At 40.2% G+C, this 20,265-nt stretch overlaps 1 protein-coding gene across 1 annotated transcript; it reads left to right on the top strand.

Annotated features, from left to right (window-relative positions):
- Positions 1 to 8,292: 8,292 nt before the first annotated feature.
- LOC309823157 (V-set domain-containing T-cell activation inhibitor 1-like) lies at positions 8,293 to 18,555 on the top strand (the record flags this gene model as incomplete). The annotated part of the gene is made up of 4 exons (XM_082655315.1): positions 8,293 to 8,353; positions 15,423 to 15,827; positions 16,796 to 17,080; positions 18,539 to 18,555. 4 exons carry the CDS (start codon positions 8,293 to 8,295, stop codon positions 18,553 to 18,555), a joined length of 768 nt encoding a protein of 255 aa, XP_082511441.1.
- Between the last annotated feature and the right edge of the window lie 1,710 nt (positions 18,556 to 20,265).

Genomic DNA, 20,265 nt, shown 5'->3' with positions numbered 1-20,265 from the left:
TTGGGGGCCATGGAGAAATTTTCGTTAATTTGAGATAGCTCAGATTAATTGATCAGTTTAAGAAGGCAGAAAGCATTGAGATTTTAGTTCAGGTTAAAACTACAATGTAAAAAAAAACAAAACTACAATGTAACTGAGAAAATCCAGAAAATATGTTAATTAGTTAACATATTCTAATTAACATATTTTTTGCCTTGCCCTAAATTCAGTCTTTTCTGAAATTACTTTTTATAATTTTGAAAAGTCATTAATAGAAATGAAAATATTCAGCGTATTTTTTACAAAGTCATGCACAAAAACGTTAAAAGATTGTGTATAACCGATGCCATTAAATTGCTTTCTTCCTAAAAAGGAGAATAAAGTAACTTTTTTCTTTCCAGTTAGTGTGAGAAACTTTATGCTTCTTACCGCCCCCCACCCCCTGCCAAACTTCACCTTAATTTCTGATTGAGTTATAGCTGTGGGAGGTTACACATTGTGAGTTTAAACCAGGGATGGAATGTTTTTAAAACCGCTGGAGTGTCTTGAATTTGAAGCCTGTTTTGAAAGGGCCCTTTTAAAAATGAGACCTTCCTTATTTTGGATCAAGATTACATTCTGGCAGGAAACTAATATGTGAAAATTGCAAATGTGTAAAGTAATACAGTTTTATGCTTTTTTTTTGCGGTACGCGGGCCTCTCACTGTTGTGGCCTCTCCCGTTGCGGAGCACAGGCTCCAGACGCGCAGGCTCAGCGGCCATGGCTCACGGGCCCAGCCGCTCCGCGGCATGTGGGATCTTCGCGGATCGGGGCACGAACCCGCGTCCCCTGCATCGGCAGGCGGACTCTCAACCACTGCGCCACCAGGGAAGCCCCAGTTTTATGCTTTTAAAAATGTGTATGTGTCTGTGATAAAAATAAACTGACGGGAATGTAATGTAAAATGAGAAAACATAATTCAAATATGATTCAGAAATAGAGTTAAGGTCACAAATTGGTGAAATTAAGGGGGAAGAGATAGAAATAGTCTCAGTATTAGAGAATAAAGCTACCTGGTAGAAAGTTTTGAAGATATGTTGAGAGTGATGGGAGGATCCCCCCCCCATTGCTCATTATAAGAACCCTCTCTATCTCAGCTACCATGGGTGCATCTCTTTGTTGAAGCCGGGTGGGTCTAAATAAAGCAGCATCCCTCAACACTACAGTGGGCCTTGAAACTGTCCAGTGAGCTTGGAGAGTTTTGAAAACTCCCTGGGAGGTGAAGGAGCTTTGGTGGCTTGTGAACCTTCACAGTGATGGATGCAGTTGGGGCACCAGAAAGTGTAAAGGGAAAAGGAGACATGATGAGTTATCTAGGGAAAGGGAGATGGATTACAGGGAGTTGGGAAGAAACATGGCATACTTGCACACTTATCAAAACTTCACCATTGAGTCACTTTTGGGTCAAATTGACTGTTTCAGGATAAGTCTCCTGACTAGAGTGTTACTGAAAAAAAGGGAGACCAAATGAAGAGCAGGTCCTCCTTCAGCCACCCTGTCCAGGTTTCCTGAGGGCAGGTGCTGTGTCTATTTACCTTGGCACCACCTCCTGAGGCATAGTAGACACTCAGTAAATAGTAAGTGAAGAAAATAAATGCATGAATAGGCTTTGGTATACCTGACTAGGATGGCCACTATTGCCCAACTGACTGCAGAAGAAACAAGAATAAGCTGAGTGAAGAATCCTTTCATAAACCATACTAGCCAGGAGGCAGTGTACTAAGTATATAAAGCGTGGGCTTTGGCTTTTATCACATATAGGTTTCAAATCCCACCTCTGGAAATCAAATTTCTCTTATTTAATCTTGATTTTGTTACTTCATCTCTTTAAGCCTTGATCTCATTATCTGATTATTGTCTGTTTTGTGGGGTCATTATATGGGTTAAATCTAAAGAGTTTAGCTTAGTAGGTATGTAGCATGAAGTAAATAATCGGTAAGTAGTGACTATTATTAGCAATAATAGTAATAGCAGTTATTGTTATAACTATTACCCTCTCCCTCTTTTTAGATCATGATCAGGGTAAAGATGAACGAAGTTGAGAACAACCTTTACTATGATGGCACAATTTACTGCATAAACCGTGGCTTTCTGTTCTGGGCCAGGCAGTGTTTGGGGGATTAGAATTTGAGAGGTTGGTGTGAACTCTCCTTGCCCTTGGTCTTGACATCCAAGATTTATGCCTATTACCCTGTCTATCTTCAAGTTATATATCAAGACCTCATCCCTCCTAAACTGGACTCCTACCTCCATTCCAGCTACCTCTGATGAAGCACTGCTTTTATTATTTCAAGCCATCTTTCTACCTCTCCTAACCCCATATCTCTTCATTATCAGATGAAGGACAATTGCTTAGCCTGGCATGCAGGGTTTTGGATTATTACTATTGCTGAGTCACTCTCAGAGTGGCTTATCCAGTCTGGCCTGGGATGGTTTAAAGTTCTGCCATCTTCCTACCAGCTGTAGTCCAAATATCAAACAACAGTTACTCTCTGTTCCAGGCAGCATTGAAGGCAGAGGGAGCTGTAATCTTTCAATCCATCATGAGGAGGAGTCCGCCTCTATGTTTACAGGAGCCTAGAGTGAATCTGCAGACAGTTTTGTAATTTAAGGTCTACAGTTTGGTTAGTAGCAGGTTCCTTCCTCTGCTTCAGTGTATTCTTGCTATAGAATTGACAGATCAGTATTAATTGGTAGATTAAGCTTTCCTCAATACCTTTCCCCAAATGAGTCTTTACTGAAGTATGGGCTCTCTTTATTTTGAAGATTCAAATAATGACATGACATTTTTGGATCTGGGTGTCTTTCAGTGAGAGATATAAAAGCATCCTCATGACTACTTCCATTGAATTCACTTCATGTAGGGGTTTTCTCACACCAGTTGAGGTGTTTTCCTTGGTGATTGTTTTGGGAATTTGAGTAGCTATGCATCTTTTATTTATTTTTAACATCTTTATTGGAGTATAATTGCTTTACAATGGTGTGTTAGTTTCCGCTGTATAACAAAGTGGATCAGCTATACATATACATATATCCCCATATCTCCTCCCTCTTGCGTCTCCATCCCATCCTCCGTATCCCACCCCTCTAGGTGGTCACAAAGCACAGAGCTAATCTCCCTGTGCTATGCAGCTGCTTCCCACTAGCTATCTATTTTACATTTGGTAGTGTATATACATCTTTTAAATTTTATCCACTTGTTCAGCCTATGTTCCATAATTGGGTTGTTTTACCTTTTCATAGATAGCTAGTCATAACAACAACTATAAACAAGCTAAAATACTTCTAGTCCCCAATTTATTCATTTGTAAATACTTATTGAGCACGTCTTATGTGTAAGAAGCTGAACTATGCATTAAAGATGTATATCCAAAAATAATGGCTAACATTTATTGAGTGTTTTCTCAGTGCCAGGCACTGTCCTAGAGACTTTGTAGTCATTATTTTATTTAATTCTCATACTCATTCTGTAAGGTATTATCCCCATTTTACAGACAAGAAAACTGAGGTGTGGAAAAATTAAGTAACTTGCCATGTCACAGTTATGAAGGGGCTGGATACCAGCATAGTAGAATATGACCCCAAAGTTTATGATTTTGTTGAAATACAATCACTGCCTTCAAGGGATTTATAGTATAGTAACAGACTAAACATGAACCCATAAAATCCCAAATAATCCAATTTAAAATTGGGCAAAAAAATCTATAGACATTTCTCCAAAGAAGATTTGCAGATAGCCAATAAGTACATGAAAAGATGCTCAATATCATGAGCAAATGCAAATCAAAACTGAAACAGGAGGGAAGGGGGCAGGGCATTGAAAGAATGACATAGCCCAAGGACATGACATAAACTGATTAGAACCAAATGGGTCCAAGATGGCAGACAAGTCAACTTCCACTAGATCTTGAGCCTCAGTATACCTCACTGTAACACATCAGCACACTAAATGACCCACAGGCACCATGACAGTTCCAAGACCAACCTTGATCAAAGAGTGGGCGGTGGCCCAATTCCTGGAAATGCCCGCCTCTTCCCAAAATAGCTGGAATACTCTTCTCACTCATTAGCCTATGAGATTACCCATCCCTATGAAAACTGAAAACCCCATACCCTGGTGCCTTTCTCACCTTCTGAGGTGGCCCACACTCTGTCTGTGGAGTGTGTTTCTATCTAAATAAATCCACTTCTTACCTATCACTTTGTCTCTCACCGAATTCTTTCTGCAATGAGACATCAAGAGCCTGAGCTTCATTAAGTCCTGAAACCAGGTGTGTGATCTCAGTTGGAAGACTGTGAGTTTTGGCCGGGTTCAAGTCCCAGCACATGGGTTCAAGTCCCAATCTGAGGTGCATGTTTTCAAAACCACAAAGAGATACCACTCACAGTTATTAGGATGGCTAAAACCAAAAGATAGATAATGAGTGCTCACGAGGATGTGGAGAAATTGGAACCCTCATACACTGCTGGTGGGGATGTAAAATGGTGCAGCCACTTCGGAAAACAGTCTGATAGTTCCTCAAAAGGTTAAAAAAATAGAATTACTGTATGACCCAGCAATCCCACTCTTAGGTATGTATCCCAGAGAACTGAAAAAAATATATCCAACAAAAACCTGTGCACAAATGTTCATAGCAGCATTGTTCATCATAGCCAAAAAGTGGAAACAAGCCAAATTTCTATCAACTGATGAATGGATTAAAAAACGTGTTTATCCATAAAATAGAATATTATTTAGCAATAAACATGAAGTACTGATATGTGTTACAACGTGGGTAAATCTTGAAAACATTATGACAGAACACATAAGTGGAAGAAACCAGTCACAAAAGACCACATGATGTATGATTCCATTTAAATGAAATGTCCAAAATAGGCAAATCTATAGAAACAAAAAATAGATTAATGTTTGTCAGGGGCTGGAGAGAGGGGGGAATGCGGAGTGACTGGTACAGAGTTTCTTTCTAGGGTGATAAAAATATTCTAAAGTTGATTGTGACGGTGGTCGTACAACTCTGTAAATATACTAAAACCATTGAATTCTACATTTTAACTAGATGAATTGTATGATATGTGAATTTTATCTCAATAAAGCTGTTATAAACCCAAAGCAATTAAAATATTAAGTAGCATTTGGTAACTGTCAAATAGAGGCATAAACAAATACTATGAAAATTCAGAGGAAAGAGACCATTTCAGGCTCCTGCAGTTAGGAAAGCCTTCATTGGTTGGTGGGGTTTTGGTAGAGATGGGATGAGGCATACGAAATTGGAGAGAAAGAAATGAAGAAGGTATTTCTTGAGAAAGAATGGCAAAAACAAGAAGGAAAGCTTATGTCTGGGAAATGGTGAAGGGTCTGACGGCTGAGGTGCTTGGTGCTGGTGGTTTCGATAGCCTGGTATTGGTGCACTTTGGAGAACAATGGGAGAAAATATTTTAAATTGTAACTTTGCCCCCCAAATCTAAGGTGTACTGTTATTATTTTGTATAAAGGAAGGGTAATGCTTGAAATGATAAGCTGGTCTAGATCATGATGGGAGAGGTATGAATACCAGGTGAAGAGAGCATCTCTAGTTCTTTCCTTACTGGAAGCTCGAAATCCCATTTCCTTATTAGCTTGTGTAGACATGCATGAAAAACTCCCAGGCTTGGGGGAGTCTATGGAGTGTGGCACCTGTAGAAAGAGCTTTATATATGAAGACAAAGTATTCTTCCCCATTTCTCAAGACTATAGTAACATCAGGATGTTTCTCCTCTGCCGCAGAGGGGAAATCAAATGTATTGGGTTGGCCGAAAAGTTCGTTCATTTTTTTCCGTAAGATGGCTCTAGTAGCACTTAGTTGTCTTTAACTTCATTCGAAACAATTTTGTTAGATTGTATGTGATAGCTGTCATATCAGCGTGCATTTAAAAAAAGACATCAAAATTGGTGAATTTTTGTGTAGCCATTTTCATTTTGAAAATGGAAGATAAAAAGCAACAATTTCAGCATATTATGCTTTATTATTTCAACAAAGGTGAAAATGAAACCAAAATGCAAAAAAAAAAGATTTGTGCAGTGTATGGAGAAGGTGCTGTGACTGATCGAATGTGTCAAAAGTGGTTTGTGAAGTTTCATGCTGGAGATTTAGGGTAGAGCAGTTGAAGTTGATAGTGATCAAATCAAGACATTAATTGAGAGCACTCAATGTTATACCATGTGAGAGATAGCTGACATACTCAAAACATCCTATCCAAATCAAGGGCTGAAAATCATTTGCACCAGCTTGGTTATGTTAATTGCTTTGATGTTTGGGTTCCACATAAGTTAAGTGAAAAAAACCTACTTGACTGTACTTCCGAGGGCGATTCTCTACTGAAATGTAAAGAAAACTTTCCATTTTTAAAACAAATGTGTGATGGGCAATGAAAAGTGGATACTGTACAATAATGTGGAACAGAAAAGATAGTGGGGCAAGCGAAATGAACCACTACCAACCACCCCAAAGGCAGTCTTCATCCAAAGAAGGTGATGTGTAAATGGTGGGATTGGAAGGGAGTCCTCTATTATGAGCTCCTTCCAGAAAACCAAATGATTAATTCCAACAAGTACTGCTCCCAATTAGACCAACTGAAAGCAGCACTCAACGAAAAGCATCCAGAATTAGTCAAGAGAAAACACATAATCTTCCATCAGCATAACACAAGACCGCATGTTTCTTTGATGATCAGGCAAAAACTGTTACAGCTTGGCTGGGAAATTCTGATTCATCCGCCACATTCACCAGACATTGCACCTTCGGATTTCCATTTACTTCAGTCTTTACAAAATTTTGTCAATGGAAAAATTTCAATTTCCTGGAAGACTGTAAAAGGCACCTGGGACAGTTCTTTGCTCAAAAAGGTAAAAAGTTTTGGGAAGATGGAATTTTGAAGTTGCCTGAAAAATGGCAGAAGGTAGTGAAACAAAAGGGTGAATATGTTGTTCAATAAAGTTCTTGGTGAAAATGAAAAATGTGTCTTTTACTTTTACTTAAAAACCGAAGGCACTTTTTGGCCAGCCCAATAGACCAAGCCTCAAGCCCCATAACAGGAATTAGAGAAGTGATATGAACTGATCACAATTATTTCATTCCATTATGTTCCATTCCAGGGTTATTTTATTGAGCAACTGCGTAAAAACTCTATGTTAGATGTTGTAGGAGCTTTCAAAAAAACAAAAACAAAAACGACATTCTTCAACAGTTCATGTTTGTGGGTGTAGCTTTAAGTTCACTTCGACATTTCATGGGTGTTGCCTTCACTCAACCACTAAAGATGATTAGAACTGAGAGGTTCTGGAGATGCAAAGGGAGGAACTAACTGCTTCATTAGCAGTCAGAAGAGGTCAGGGATCCAGATGCCTCTGGCACTGATCCCCAGCAGGAGACCTCCTGTTTATGTGTTTATCTTACTTGCCAATTGTTCCCTCAAACCCTTGTCTGTAGTTCACCTGGGTTGCATGCTGAGTGTAAGAACTAGGGCAATCCAGTTGAGACCCAGACCCAGTAATTCATTTGCTGTGGTGATGGGAGAGGGAAAGGCACCCTAATAAAGAGCTGGCCACCACTGAACTTGAGCTTAAAGGTTAATCAGAAAGGTTTTAAACAGGAGACACAAGCCGTACTCATCCCTAAGAGGAAGAGAATAGAGAATAAATCTCATTTGCTCTTTCCTGTACCCTCACTCTCTGAACCGCATTATGTGTGTAAGTTCTGTCTGTCCATTTCATTATTTTTTCCAGTTATAAAGTATTTATTGTAATGTAAATGTAAAAGGTCATTACAGAAAATTCAGAGCTGTGTAATGAAAACAACTAAAATCACACATAATCTGACCATTCAGAAGTAGCCACTGCTGACGTTTTGGTGTATTTCCTCCCTTTTCTATGTGCACATATTTTTTCCCACAAAGTTGAAATTATGCATGTGTATAAACATATATTAAGTTTTGTATTTTGATTTTTCTCACTAAAAATTGTATAGTGAGCATTTTCCGTGTTATTATTCTCCAAAAATGTGATTTTTAAAAACTGCGTGTAGAATGATTCTCCAATATTGGACATTATGGTGTTCTACTAGTTCCGCTCTTTAGCCATAATGCCTTGCAAGCACTTTTTAGCCAACAAATATAGCCATTAGAAATATTAAATCTCACAAGGTTCTTTGCTGAGCTTTTGCTGCAACAGCTTGGTAATAACAGAATCACCAAGCCTTCTCTCTGGGGACTGCCACACAACCATCCCTCTGAAAGACATGCTGACTCCACCTCACTTGCTTCTCACCTGGCTGATCAGAGGGACCAGCTGTGATACAGGTAAGCTCTTTCAATAAATAGACAATTTGCGAGAAAGTGTTGGCCTTGTGAACTGGAGAGTCAAATGTTGGATAATGTGACTGAAGTATTTAGGTATCTACTCCAACTGTATGTGGTCCCTTTACACATGTGCCTCTATTATCAAGCTAGTTCATAGTCTTCTCATAGTTTTTCTGTAGACGAGAGGTGAAAAGGGTACAAGCCCTGGAGACAATACCGGGCTGCACTGCTGGAATTTTCTGCTTTGGCATAGTTGATGCTCATCTTTAGTAGTGTATGAATTTCTTCTTTTTTTTTCATTTTTCTGTTATAGAGTGAAAATTTGTAAGAATGTTACACCAAATTAAATTTAATTTAGTTAATGCAATAAACACGTATTGGGCCTCTACGACATATGGAACACAATGATGGACATATGAAAGACAAAGAGGACCTAGGCAGGCCCTTAGGGAACTTGCAGTCTAGTAGGCATGATAAGATATGCACATACATAACTATAAAACAGAGTAGACCAGATTATAGGGATATTTTTAATGATGAAGAAATGCTCACAAAACAGTGTCAAGAGGAAAATTAAACTGGACACTAAACTGTATACAAATTTAGTTCTCTTAAAAAGTACACATACTGGGCTTCCCTGGTGGTGCAGTGGTTGAGAGTCCGCCTGCCGATGCAGGGGATGCGGGTTCGTGCCCCGGTCCGGGAAGGTCCCACATGCCGCGGAGCGGCTGGGCCCGTGAGCCATGGCCACTGAGCCTGCGCGTCCGGAGCCTGTGCTCCGCAACGGGAGAGGCCACAACAGTGAGAGGCCCGTGTACCGCAAAAAAAAAAAAAAAAAAAAAAAAAAATTACACATGCTGAGTATGTGTACGTACTACCAAAATGGTAGCAGTGGTTGTCTGGATGGATTTAAAAGTGGTTGTAGTATTCTTCTTTATTCTTTTCCATTTTTCTAACATTTTAAAACAATGAGTATGTGTTACTACTAGAATCATTAAAAAATACGCTCTATTAAATGTGTGAGAGTACTGTATAAAACTACAAAATACAGTGGAATTATGGAGGAGCAAAGATTATATCTCACTGAGGTGGGGGAATTGGGAAGGCTTTAGGATTTATGTCTTTAATAATGATGCAAAACTTTCAATCTTGAAAATAGATAATGAAATTTCATTGAGTTGAAAAGGCATTTTATATTCCTACAACTTCTTATCTCTATGACATTTGACTACAGTCTCTCTCTATTGACTATCTGTAGCTCTAGTAGCTGCTATCTGGCATATTACCTTTTATATTTTTTATTATTTTAGATATGTCTTTAAAATTTTTTCCTACATATACCACAGAGAAATATTTTCTAAATCAGTAGTTGTTGTCAATCACTAGTCATATTCCTAGTCAGAGTATATACTTTTGGCAAAGAATCTTTCCATTTGTCCCAATGACCCCAGAAATGCTTTACTTGGACATCTGCTGGCAGGGGCTCCTCTATCCTCTTGTTCTTCTGAAGAATTCTGTATCTGTTAATATTCAACCCACAGAGCACATATTCTCCAGGGTCCAATAGGCCTCTAGGAAAGAGACTTATTGTAATATTCCACAAGCCATCTGCTTCATCGGCCAGGAGCTTCCTGTTCTTTTGGTGGGCACCCTGGGTGATGGGACTTCCCATGGTATGTGGCGACAGTGCAGGGGTTTGTCAAGACAGAATTTAGGTGACGTGACAGGCTTCGGCTAACCTGAAAGATGAGTGTCTTTGTTCTGTGTGCCCCTGATGAATTATTTACCCTCTCTATGCCTTATTTTCCTCACTTATAAAATGGAGATAGTAAAAAAGAGAAAAAATGGAGATAATAATAGTGCCCATTTTATAGGCTTATTTTGAAGATTAAATTTGGCATTTGTTAACATTTGATATATAGTAGCTATTATTATAATGTATCACAGACCTGGGGGATTGTGGAGTTTTATTTTTCTCCTTAACAGATTATAGGAAGAGGCAGAATTTTGAATGTTAAGTGAGTAGTGGAGGGCAGATGAGGGCGGTCGTGATGGGCGATGTGCCAGGCGAGGAGGCTTTGAACAGCACCATGACTCAGGGATGGCACTGGTGGAACTTGAGGTGTGGGGGAGTAGTGAGAGATGAGACCAGAGAGGGAGGCAGCATCCAGACCGTAAGATTGCCTTTACCTGCTGTAGATGTACATTTATGTCAGAGCTTCTTAAAGGGGCTGACTGTTCCCCGATACCTTTCTCCCACCGCCTCCAGAGATGTCCCAGGCTTGTTAGTACCATTTCCATTAATGTGCAGCCCTGGCAGGGCAGACGTGTTTAGTACTGTCTCTTGGTTATTTTTCTCTGTTTGGGGAAGCATCGCTCCATAACTTCCCAGATACATCTGTATATCTACTAGTTATATCTCCCCCACTGCTGACCTTCCCCAAGCAACATCCAGAAAGATCAATGACAATTGCTTGGGAAGCTGTCACTGATCCCTCAAACATCATTTCAGGGCTAACTCTGATCCAGAGGAATTCAAATGTGACTCACCTCTAGAGACAGATTTGCATATTACAGAAATAGAGCTCCAGGTTCATATAGCAAGTCAAACAAATCTGCATAGAATCAGCCTGGGTGAACTTGACTCAGTGGACAATCCCACACAGAATGTTGAAGTGCTGGAAGCCTCTGTCTGCTAAGAGTGCATCTGGTGGGCGTGGAGTCTGGTGGTGGAGCCTCTTGGTGGGGCCTTCCTTGGACCCAGCAGCGTTGTGCTGCTTCACACTGTTTCTCAGCTGAAGCAAATTTTCTCCCTTTCTTTTTGTTCCTTACAGAATGTCTTTCTTTTTGGTGACTGTCAACATACTTCTACTTATTCATAATGTAGATGAGTCACTTTTCAAAAAATCTTTGTGGGTATTTCTGAGAAAACTTTGGGGATAGTGAGGGAAATAGTGATTTGGAGATTAAAAAAAAACAAGCAAATTAATTAATCTCTCTGAACCTCAGTCTTTTCATTTTTTTTAGATGGGAGTAACAATGTTATATTTGTTTAACAGGAAATGGTGAAGACAGATGGGCAAATAGACCCTAATTGTAAAGCATTCTTGTTTATTCTATTTTCATGTTTTTAAATGAGAAAAGCCTTCCCACCCCCACTGCCAATTTGAATTGCCCATTTGAGGCCATATCTGGATAACTACACTTATTCACATCTATAATTTGAACTCCCCCAATTAAAAAAAATCTAGACAGTCCTCCCCACTTCAAGTGCCTGATTAGTGCTGATTCAGAGTATAGCATCACAGAATATTTGAGAGCAGGTCTGTCCTGAAAAATCTGGATGGGCAGTCAACACAGAGTTTGTATAATTTTTATACTCATTTCTTCAAAAATGTTGAGATGAATAGTATATAGATGTTGATAATGTTAATGTAATTCAGCTAGCCAAAAATATATATGCAAAAATTTCTTTAAAAAAAAATATCCCAAACCTGCAATATAACTACTCAAAAAGTGGTCAAACACATTAATCGGTTTTAGGTATATGCAGTGTCTCAGAGACATATGGCAGTTCTGCCAGTCTCTTAAAGCTGGCAGAAGCTGGAAGGCATCCTCAGGAGATGCATCCAGAGATCTACTTAGGAGTTAGTGCAAGGCCTGGTCCACCCAGATTATATTTACTGGCTCTTTTCTTTTGATGCTTGGTTCCTGTGTGTGTGTGTGTGTGTGTGTGTGTGTGTGTGTGTGTGTGTGTAGAAGGGAGCAGTAAGGCAAAGTGAGATGGTAATCCACTCATAGTTAGGAACAACCCAATCAAACAGATTAAAGGAATGGGTATATATGTAAGTGAGAAAGAGAGAGCGGTGTTAGTTCTAATAATATCTTATATTTTATAGCAATAGTGACAACCTAATACTAGGTGCTAGGTACTATATTAGGTGCTTTAGATGTAGTATCTTTCTATAGTTTTCAAAGTGTTTTCCCATATTATTAACTTTTTGCTGAGCTTTTGCCTCAGCTTCTTAGGCCTTGGGAAGCTAAAGATACAAAGGTCTAGAAATAATACAGATTGAAATAGACAAAAGAGTTATTCAGATTCAAGTAGGACCATCTGCAGACACATCACTCAGAAGTTGGCTTTTATATTAACAATTACATCATTGGCAGATCCTGTTTCATGATTCATTGGCTAGAGTCTTTGGATTCCTGAGTCTGAGATCCTTTCCCATGGGGACAGAAAGTGTACAGCTGTAGCAAGACCTCCTGGATATAAACTGAAAAGCTAGAATCAAGGACCTCTCATATTTTTATGAGAGAGTTTGGGAAGAGGGGCAGTTTACTAAGGTATCCACCCATCTGGTCCACTCCTTCTGTCCCTCTGGAAAATGACTAAACCATGTCATATAAAAACAATCCCTAAGATCCCAAGGTATTTCATAACAGCCCTGGGGCAGGTGTTCTTACCCTAATTATACATAAGGAAACTGTAACATAAGAGAGATTAAGTGACTTGCCCAATTCCAAATGACTAATAAAGAAAACTTAGAACTAGAACTTGGATTTACAAATCTACCAAGATTTTTTTGTACCTGTAATCCACTGCTTCTTGATTATAACCACGTCAGACAAATAACAATCTGAGCAGGAAAGCACTTAGTTTTTTTGGTATGCAAATCCATCCTTCCAAAGGGTGGACAAGTTGTTTCTCCCTGCCTCCTTTTTTTCCATTGTCATCTGTCTTCCTTTATATTCATTCAGTCATTTATTTCATCAGTCATTTTTTCATTCATCAAACTTAGAACGAGTGCCTACTGTTAGAAGACAGAACCCAGTTCAGATGGAGGGCTCTGGAGCCAAACTGTCTGGGTTTGAATCATAGCCCTATTTCTCACTAGCCATGTGTCCCTGAACAACTTACTTCACCTCACTCACTGTGCCTTGGTTTTCCCAGTAGTACATTGAGAATAATAGCAGTACCTACCTCGGTATTAGTATACAGATTAAATGAATTAATTCAGGAAAAGCTCTTTGAATACGCCTAGGACATTGAAAAACTTAAATGTTACCCAACGTATTAGTTAGAGTTCTCCAGGGAAACAGAATAAAATCTATATAAAGAGATCAAGTGATTATGGAGGTGAGAAGTCCCCAGAACTACAGTGTTGACCAAGCTGGAGACCCAGGAAAGCCCATGGTATATTTCCGGTGCAAGTCCGAAGGCTCACGACCCAAGAAGAGCCTATATTTCAGTTCAAGTCTGAGCAGGAAAGGACCAAAGTCTCAGTTCAAACAGCTGGGCAGGAAGAGTTCCCTATTACTCAAGGGAGGGCTGGTCTTTTTGTTCTTTTCAGACCTTTAACTGATTGGATGAGGGCCCCCCACATTGGAGAGAACAGTCAACTTTACTCAGTCTACTGATTCAAATGTTAATCTCATCTAAAAACACCCTCACAGACATGCCCAGAATAATGTTTGACCAAATATCTGGGTACCCAGTGACCCAGTCAAGTTGACATAAAATTTACCATTACACCTGATGTTTTCTTACTGTGTCAAGTCCTGTGCTAGGCACTGGTGAAACAGAGTGGTTAAGATACGGTCTCTGCCCTCTGTGTACAGTCTATACCCAGCGCCATCATTAGCCATGTGGTTGCCACTGCTGAAATGAGCAGATTGCATCTATTATTCAGCTGGAATGTCCCCTACCAGATGTCTCTCTGGCTGCTCTTTGCTGGGCTGATGGCTTAGAAGCTTCCTTGCCTATTAACTTTCACCATTTGGGTTTTCCTTGGTGCCTCACGTATTCCTTTCTTCTATTTGATCTCAGCTCATTATATCAAACAATATCCTTACTTAGGCTTATATGATAAGTTCTTCCTTTAGGATGCTTCTTACTTGCATAGTGTCTCTAGGAGAAAAAAAAGATGGAGTCCCTACTTTCATAATGCAGAAGTTTCATTATTCTGTCTTACTCAAGTTGGGAATTTAATAAGTCTTTTAGGCTCAAAAGTTTGATAACTATGACCCAAAAGGTTCTTTTTAAATTCTGAGACGTCTTGTTTCTTTCTGTTGTGCTAACAGTATCTTACTTTGTGACCCCAAGCAACATTGCTCCCTGGGTTTCAATTTTGTCTTTTAGTAGCAGAGACACTTAACAGAAGAATTCTTACTTGGAAGCCCCATTTATAAATTAAATTATAGAGAGATTTTTCTGATTGAAGTGATAAAGGAATACAGATCTCACTGATTTGGTCTTTTACCTGGCTGTCAATGAGGTGGGCTTTGGGGAAAATAGTTTGGAAAGATTGAATCAAATGACCTCTAAGCTTTCTTTCAGCTCTAATATATCAGGATTCTATTCTAGGTCATGATTCTATGAATGGTACATAGTGCAATGGCTATATTCCCCATAGCCCTCAGCCCCTTCTGTTGATAACTCTGCCCAGACCAGTAGATATTTGTGGCAGGTAGAATAGACTGACTTACTGCAATTCTATTTTTGCCTTTTTAACATGCCTTCCTGAACTGCTGAGACTACAGAGTAAAAAACTGTATTTCCAAGATTCCTTTGTATTTTGGGTTCTGGAAATGACGTAGGCTCTGCCAATCAGATACATTTGCTAAAGGACCAAGTTAGCAACTGATTTAAGTGAGGAGAATGGTGATAGTGCATGAGGCATCCTTTCTGTTCCCAGTGTGAATCTAGCAGGTGCAGTTTGACTCTGGAGCCAATACCTGCAGTGACAACTTCCTGATTTACCAGCTTCCTGATATGGCAGAGGCAGCAGTTCCACTGGCAGACCAGCTCAGCCTGTTGTTCTGAGCATAATTCAGGGAAGGACTTAACACATAAGACATTGCATGTCTTACCTTCCGTGACCTTCTTTGGGCTCATTCCTCTAGGCTCCCCATGATTTTGTAAATGTCTAATTCCCTGTACTAAACCTCTTTCTGTTTGACATAGCTAGAGTGATTTATTTTATCTGTTATTAAACCCTACCTGATGCAGTGTTCACTGGTCTTTACAAATACTTTGCTGACTTCATTTCTTCTTTGACATCCTCAGTGTCTATAGAAGAGTTGCGGTCCCATCCTTTCACTGATGTTACCCTTTCCTGTCATTTCTCCTTTGTGGAGGACACAGAAAATCTTGAGTTGCCTTGGAAGAGAGAAGACATAAGACAGGAGTATGAGATAGAGGATGATAAAGAATATTACCAATTTTTTAGGTACTATGATTTTTGGGAAGTTTTCTCGAAGCTGGTTTGCCAGTTTAGCAGTAACACAGAGCAACTAGAGGACCAAAACTCCTTGTATGAGGGAAAAGTCTCCATGGATCGGGAGGAAATTTCTGAGTGGACTCTATCACCCTTATTAAGAAATGTGGATTTCATGGATGAAGCTATCTACAAATGCTCAGCCATCACACCAAATGGAAGAGGCAAAAGTACAATTAAGCTAATAGGAGAAGGTAAGGGAATTTATTGGATTAACTTGGTTTCAAGCTCTGTTTCTGTTCACAAAGATAAACTACACGTTTTCTCTTCTTGTGTTCTCACTTTTTCCCTTCTACTCAAATCATTACAGGTACTTCTTATTCCCATTATGAGAGTCAGGTATTTGGAATGTCAATTCACCTTAGCTAAAAATATTGCTCTGAACCAAAGGTGTTAATCTGTACCTGACTACATCATTCATTCATTCAAACAAGCAAACAAAACATAAAAAAAACACCAAAATCCAAAACCCTGGTCCTATCCCAAACTTACTAAACAAATTGTAAGACTGAAAAACCAACATGTTGCAAAAGCCTCCTACATGAAAACTCTGAGATATGATGTGTGATTTGGTGAGAAGAGAGCCCTGTGCTGGGAGTCAGGAGGCCCAGGTTCTAATTGTGTGACTCTGGACAAACCATTTAGATTTTCCAGGCTTCATTTTCTCACTATTAAAATGTAAGATTGGACGGGACCAGTGGATGTCCATAGTGCCCCAAGGATCCTCACCCTTTTCAGGATTACATGGGGAGTGGTCTTTTCCTCATCAGAGATCTCACAAAGGTGGAGGGAGGCATGGCAGAATTCCTCTGGGTAGGAGTTGGAAGAGATGCCAGGGGGGTGCTGAGAGTCATTTTCCTTCTATGATCCTCAGCAGGGCTATCTGAGTGCAGCAGAGAGTCTGAAATGAACCCCCTCATGTAGAGGAAGGTTCCAAAAATAAAGACAGCAGTGGTAGATGAGACCTGGAGGGCAGGCATATGTGTGTATCCTGATATTCTCTCGCTGTGCCTGGATCAAAACTTTAACTATGGTGAACCTCAAGATGTGTTGCCTACATAAGGGTTAATGTAAAAACTCAGGGCAAGATTTCTGCTAGCCTGATCCTCTTGGGGCTGGAATTAAAAAAGGAACTAACAGTTTTGTTATTTTTTCCAACCAGACTCTGAAACGCCCCAGGTGCGGTTTGATAAGATTAATGATGAGGATGTGGCCACGTGCGTCTCCAGGGGCTGGTACCTCACGCCCAGTGTGACCTGGCTGGATCGGGCAGAGAGGGACCTGAGCAACCACAGTACCGTGGAGGTCCTGGAGGAGCAGATGAATGGCTTCTACCGGGTGTTCTCTGTCCTGAAATACCCGGTCAAGTTAAATGAGAAATATGTCTGCCACATAACAGAGACAGATGTGAACAACCAGCCCTTCAGAATCATCTGCAAGTACCCAAGTAAGTGAGTTAAAGCAGGGTGTATTCCTCCACAAAGAAGTCATTATTCAGTAATATTTACCAAATGCCAAATGTATCAGGCACTTCTGGGCACTTTGGAGATTTAAAGAAACTCAGGAAGAGAAGGTTGTAGCTTGGGGCAAGAGAAGGTGGGGAGGTGGGAGTTTCTCTGTGTTTGAAAAAAGACCACACTTCAGGAACTTACAGCTTTCATCCCAATCGATGTGTCTGTTCCTATTGGTAAGGCTTCTCTCCCTCTGCTACGGGCGTCAGCTTTATGATGTGACAGGCTGAATAAGCATAGCTGCCCTTTATCAGTCTCTTACCATGTGCCTGGCACTTTACATACGTCATATTAAGTCCTTGCCTCAACCCTGCAAGGTAGTTGTTATTGCTGTCCCCCTCCTGTGTGAGGGAAGCAAGACGGCAAAGAATTTGACCAAGGACATGGCTAATAAGCACGTGAGTTAGAATTCAAATCCGTTCTTTCTGAATCCAAAGCTCATATACTTTATTTTCTTACACCACCCAGCATTTATGTATCTAAGATTATACACTCCATGAACAGATTTAAGTCATCTAAGTCTTGCCCCGAGACTGCGAATCCCTCACAAGCAGCAGCCATGTTCCTCTATCCCTCTTTTCTGGCTCCTGATGCACAGCAGTCTCTTGGAATAGGTGGTGTTCGCTCTTAGTTTTTGAGTCTCATGGTCATGGCCCCAGAGATGCACAATAACCTTGAATCTTGAAATGGAAACGCACAACTCTTGTTCCTTTTCTCAGGACACATCAGGAGCATCTTCCTCCCTCCTCCCCCTGCAGGCTCAGATCTAATAAGCAGACTCTGCAGTCATTCCTTGGCCTGGGATGTCTTCTTTCCGGTGTATACTGGAATGCGGTGGGATCTGGTGACTGACGGTATCAGTTCCTCTGACATGTATCTCAGTCCCACAAACCTAACAGACACAGTAGTACAGTATATTCCAAAGCCCTGGGCCTATTTTGCTTCTGTATTTCCCCTCTCTCTGAAAGTTGGTGGGAAATATCCCATTCACTTCCCTTTTCTCTTTTTGCTTCTGTCATTGTTCCCCTAACAGTAGTGTTGAATTAATGAATGAGTAAACCAGGATTTTGCCTTAAAAATGAAGGAGAGTTACTAATGGTGAATGAGTTATTTGAGGGCTACTGCTCTTAGGAGGAACAGAGAGAACTCATTTTTCACGACTGCTCCTTCCTGTGTGACTTTCAGGAATGCATTGTAGCTGAATGCAGGGTTTGCCTCTAATATAAAACTCCAGCCTTCCATGCTTGCTTTCTTTTTTACAGGGAGAAAGTATCCCCGTACATATGACTACTATTAAGAGATTTGAATAACATCTGCCCGAGGACCAAACTGTCTTGCCTTTAGCCACTGGAGCTCCTGGTTTTCTCTTGTGGACTATATTCTCTTTGTCCTAGGCACCTACCTGTCATAAACCTAAAAGATAAGGAGGTAACAGGTCCAGTGGACTGGATGTTGACTAAAACTATAGGAGCGCCCCTATTTTGTCTCTCTTAGGTCTGTATATTTATAAAGTCTTGTTTCTTTATCTCTAATTCTCTTATTTATAAGATTTACTTTTATTTGACCTCATGCCTCTCATATGTTAAGTTCTCTGAATAAAATTTTAAAATCTTTACTGTGAGATGAAAGATGACCAAAAACCTGATGAACTTTCTACTCTGTGTATGTTTCATTGATGTGGTGCTGCAGTGACAGACGATTTGTTGGAGACTTCAGGGCAGAGCAGGATTTCTCTAAGCCAGATTTTTTGGGTTTTGGTATCAATATTATTACATGGGCACTTTGCTGATACGAAGTTGAGAGAGACATCTTCCTGAAACTGATTATGAATGGGAATCACTATATCTGTAAAAGCCTTCTTTTACATAGCATAACTGAGCAAAGGCTATGGAAAGCTTGGAAAGTCAAAGAAGGTGAGACTCACTCTTGAACGTTTCTGATTTGCCCAACTGATTTCAGAGTCTTTGTTATTCCTAAAACTCACCTTCCAAATCTCTCCTATCTCTATACTTTCTGTACAGAATCTCCTCCTTTGTTCCTTTTGGAAGGGGGTGGGGGTGATATCTGTCCCGGGCCTTGTAGGAATCAAGCTTAGGTTATGGGAGAGAGGAGAAAAAGGCATGTAAGAGAAAAGGGAATTCAGAAAATCATCCAGGAACCAGAGATTTTAATTGGGTTAAAACCCCAATTTTTTGAACTACTGGACTCAGGTGATAAAATAATTTTGATGGAGATAAGACATACATCTGCTTCTAAAACGTCCACATAGAATGTCACAAAAAGAAGGCATCTCAGAGAGGTTTACTGGGCCAAACCTCTGAGGTGTATGCTGGAGGTTGCTGGGGTCCCACACTGGCTGGCATGACTCCTGGATGCATCGTTTCTGGGGAAACCAAGTTGGATTGTGGATCACGCCTCGGGGAACTTCAGAGGCCCGGCCTGATCCGCACTCACTTAAGAGTGAGAAGACGTGCAGACAGTTATTAGAACTAATTGAAGAAACTTATTAATTGCTTATACATGCTCAGCAGTTACATAATTAGAGAACACGAATGAGGAATTAATGGCTCATGTGGATGTAATAATTTTTAAAATAAAGGGAAAGACGGTGGCAAAGTAGAATGAGTATGAGAGGGACCCAGGTTTGAATCCTCACTCTGTTCTTTGCAAATTGTGTGGTATTACATAAATTCCTTAAACTTTACAAACTGTCTGTTCCTTATCTGTAAAATATCTTTTTCACCAAGTCATTGTGAGAATTATAAGAATGTATAATAGAAAATAATTGGTGATAATTTGACATTTACACAGCACTTTCTACGTGCCAGAGACTATTTGAAAAAATTATATACATTAGCTCATTGAATCCTCGAAAAAAGAACAAAATGAGGTAGGTACTCTTGTTATGCCACTTTAAAGAGGAAACTGAGGGACTTCCCTGGTGGTCCAGTGGTAAAGAATCTGCCTTCTAATGCAGGGGAGGTGGGTTTGATCCCTGGTCAGGGAACTAAGATCCCACATGCCACGGGGCAACTAAGCCCATGCGCCACAACTACTGAGCCCACGCTCCTCAACTAGAGAGCCCGTGTGCCACAAACTACAGAGCCCGCACACCACAACT

The sequence above is a fragment of the Grampus griseus genome (assembly GCF_964374135.1).
Source record: "Grampus griseus genome assembly, chromosome: 5".
NCBI lineage: Eukaryota > Metazoa > Chordata > Mammalia > Artiodactyla > Delphinidae > Grampus > Grampus griseus.
This window is presented reverse-complemented; position numbering and strand designations above follow the sequence as displayed.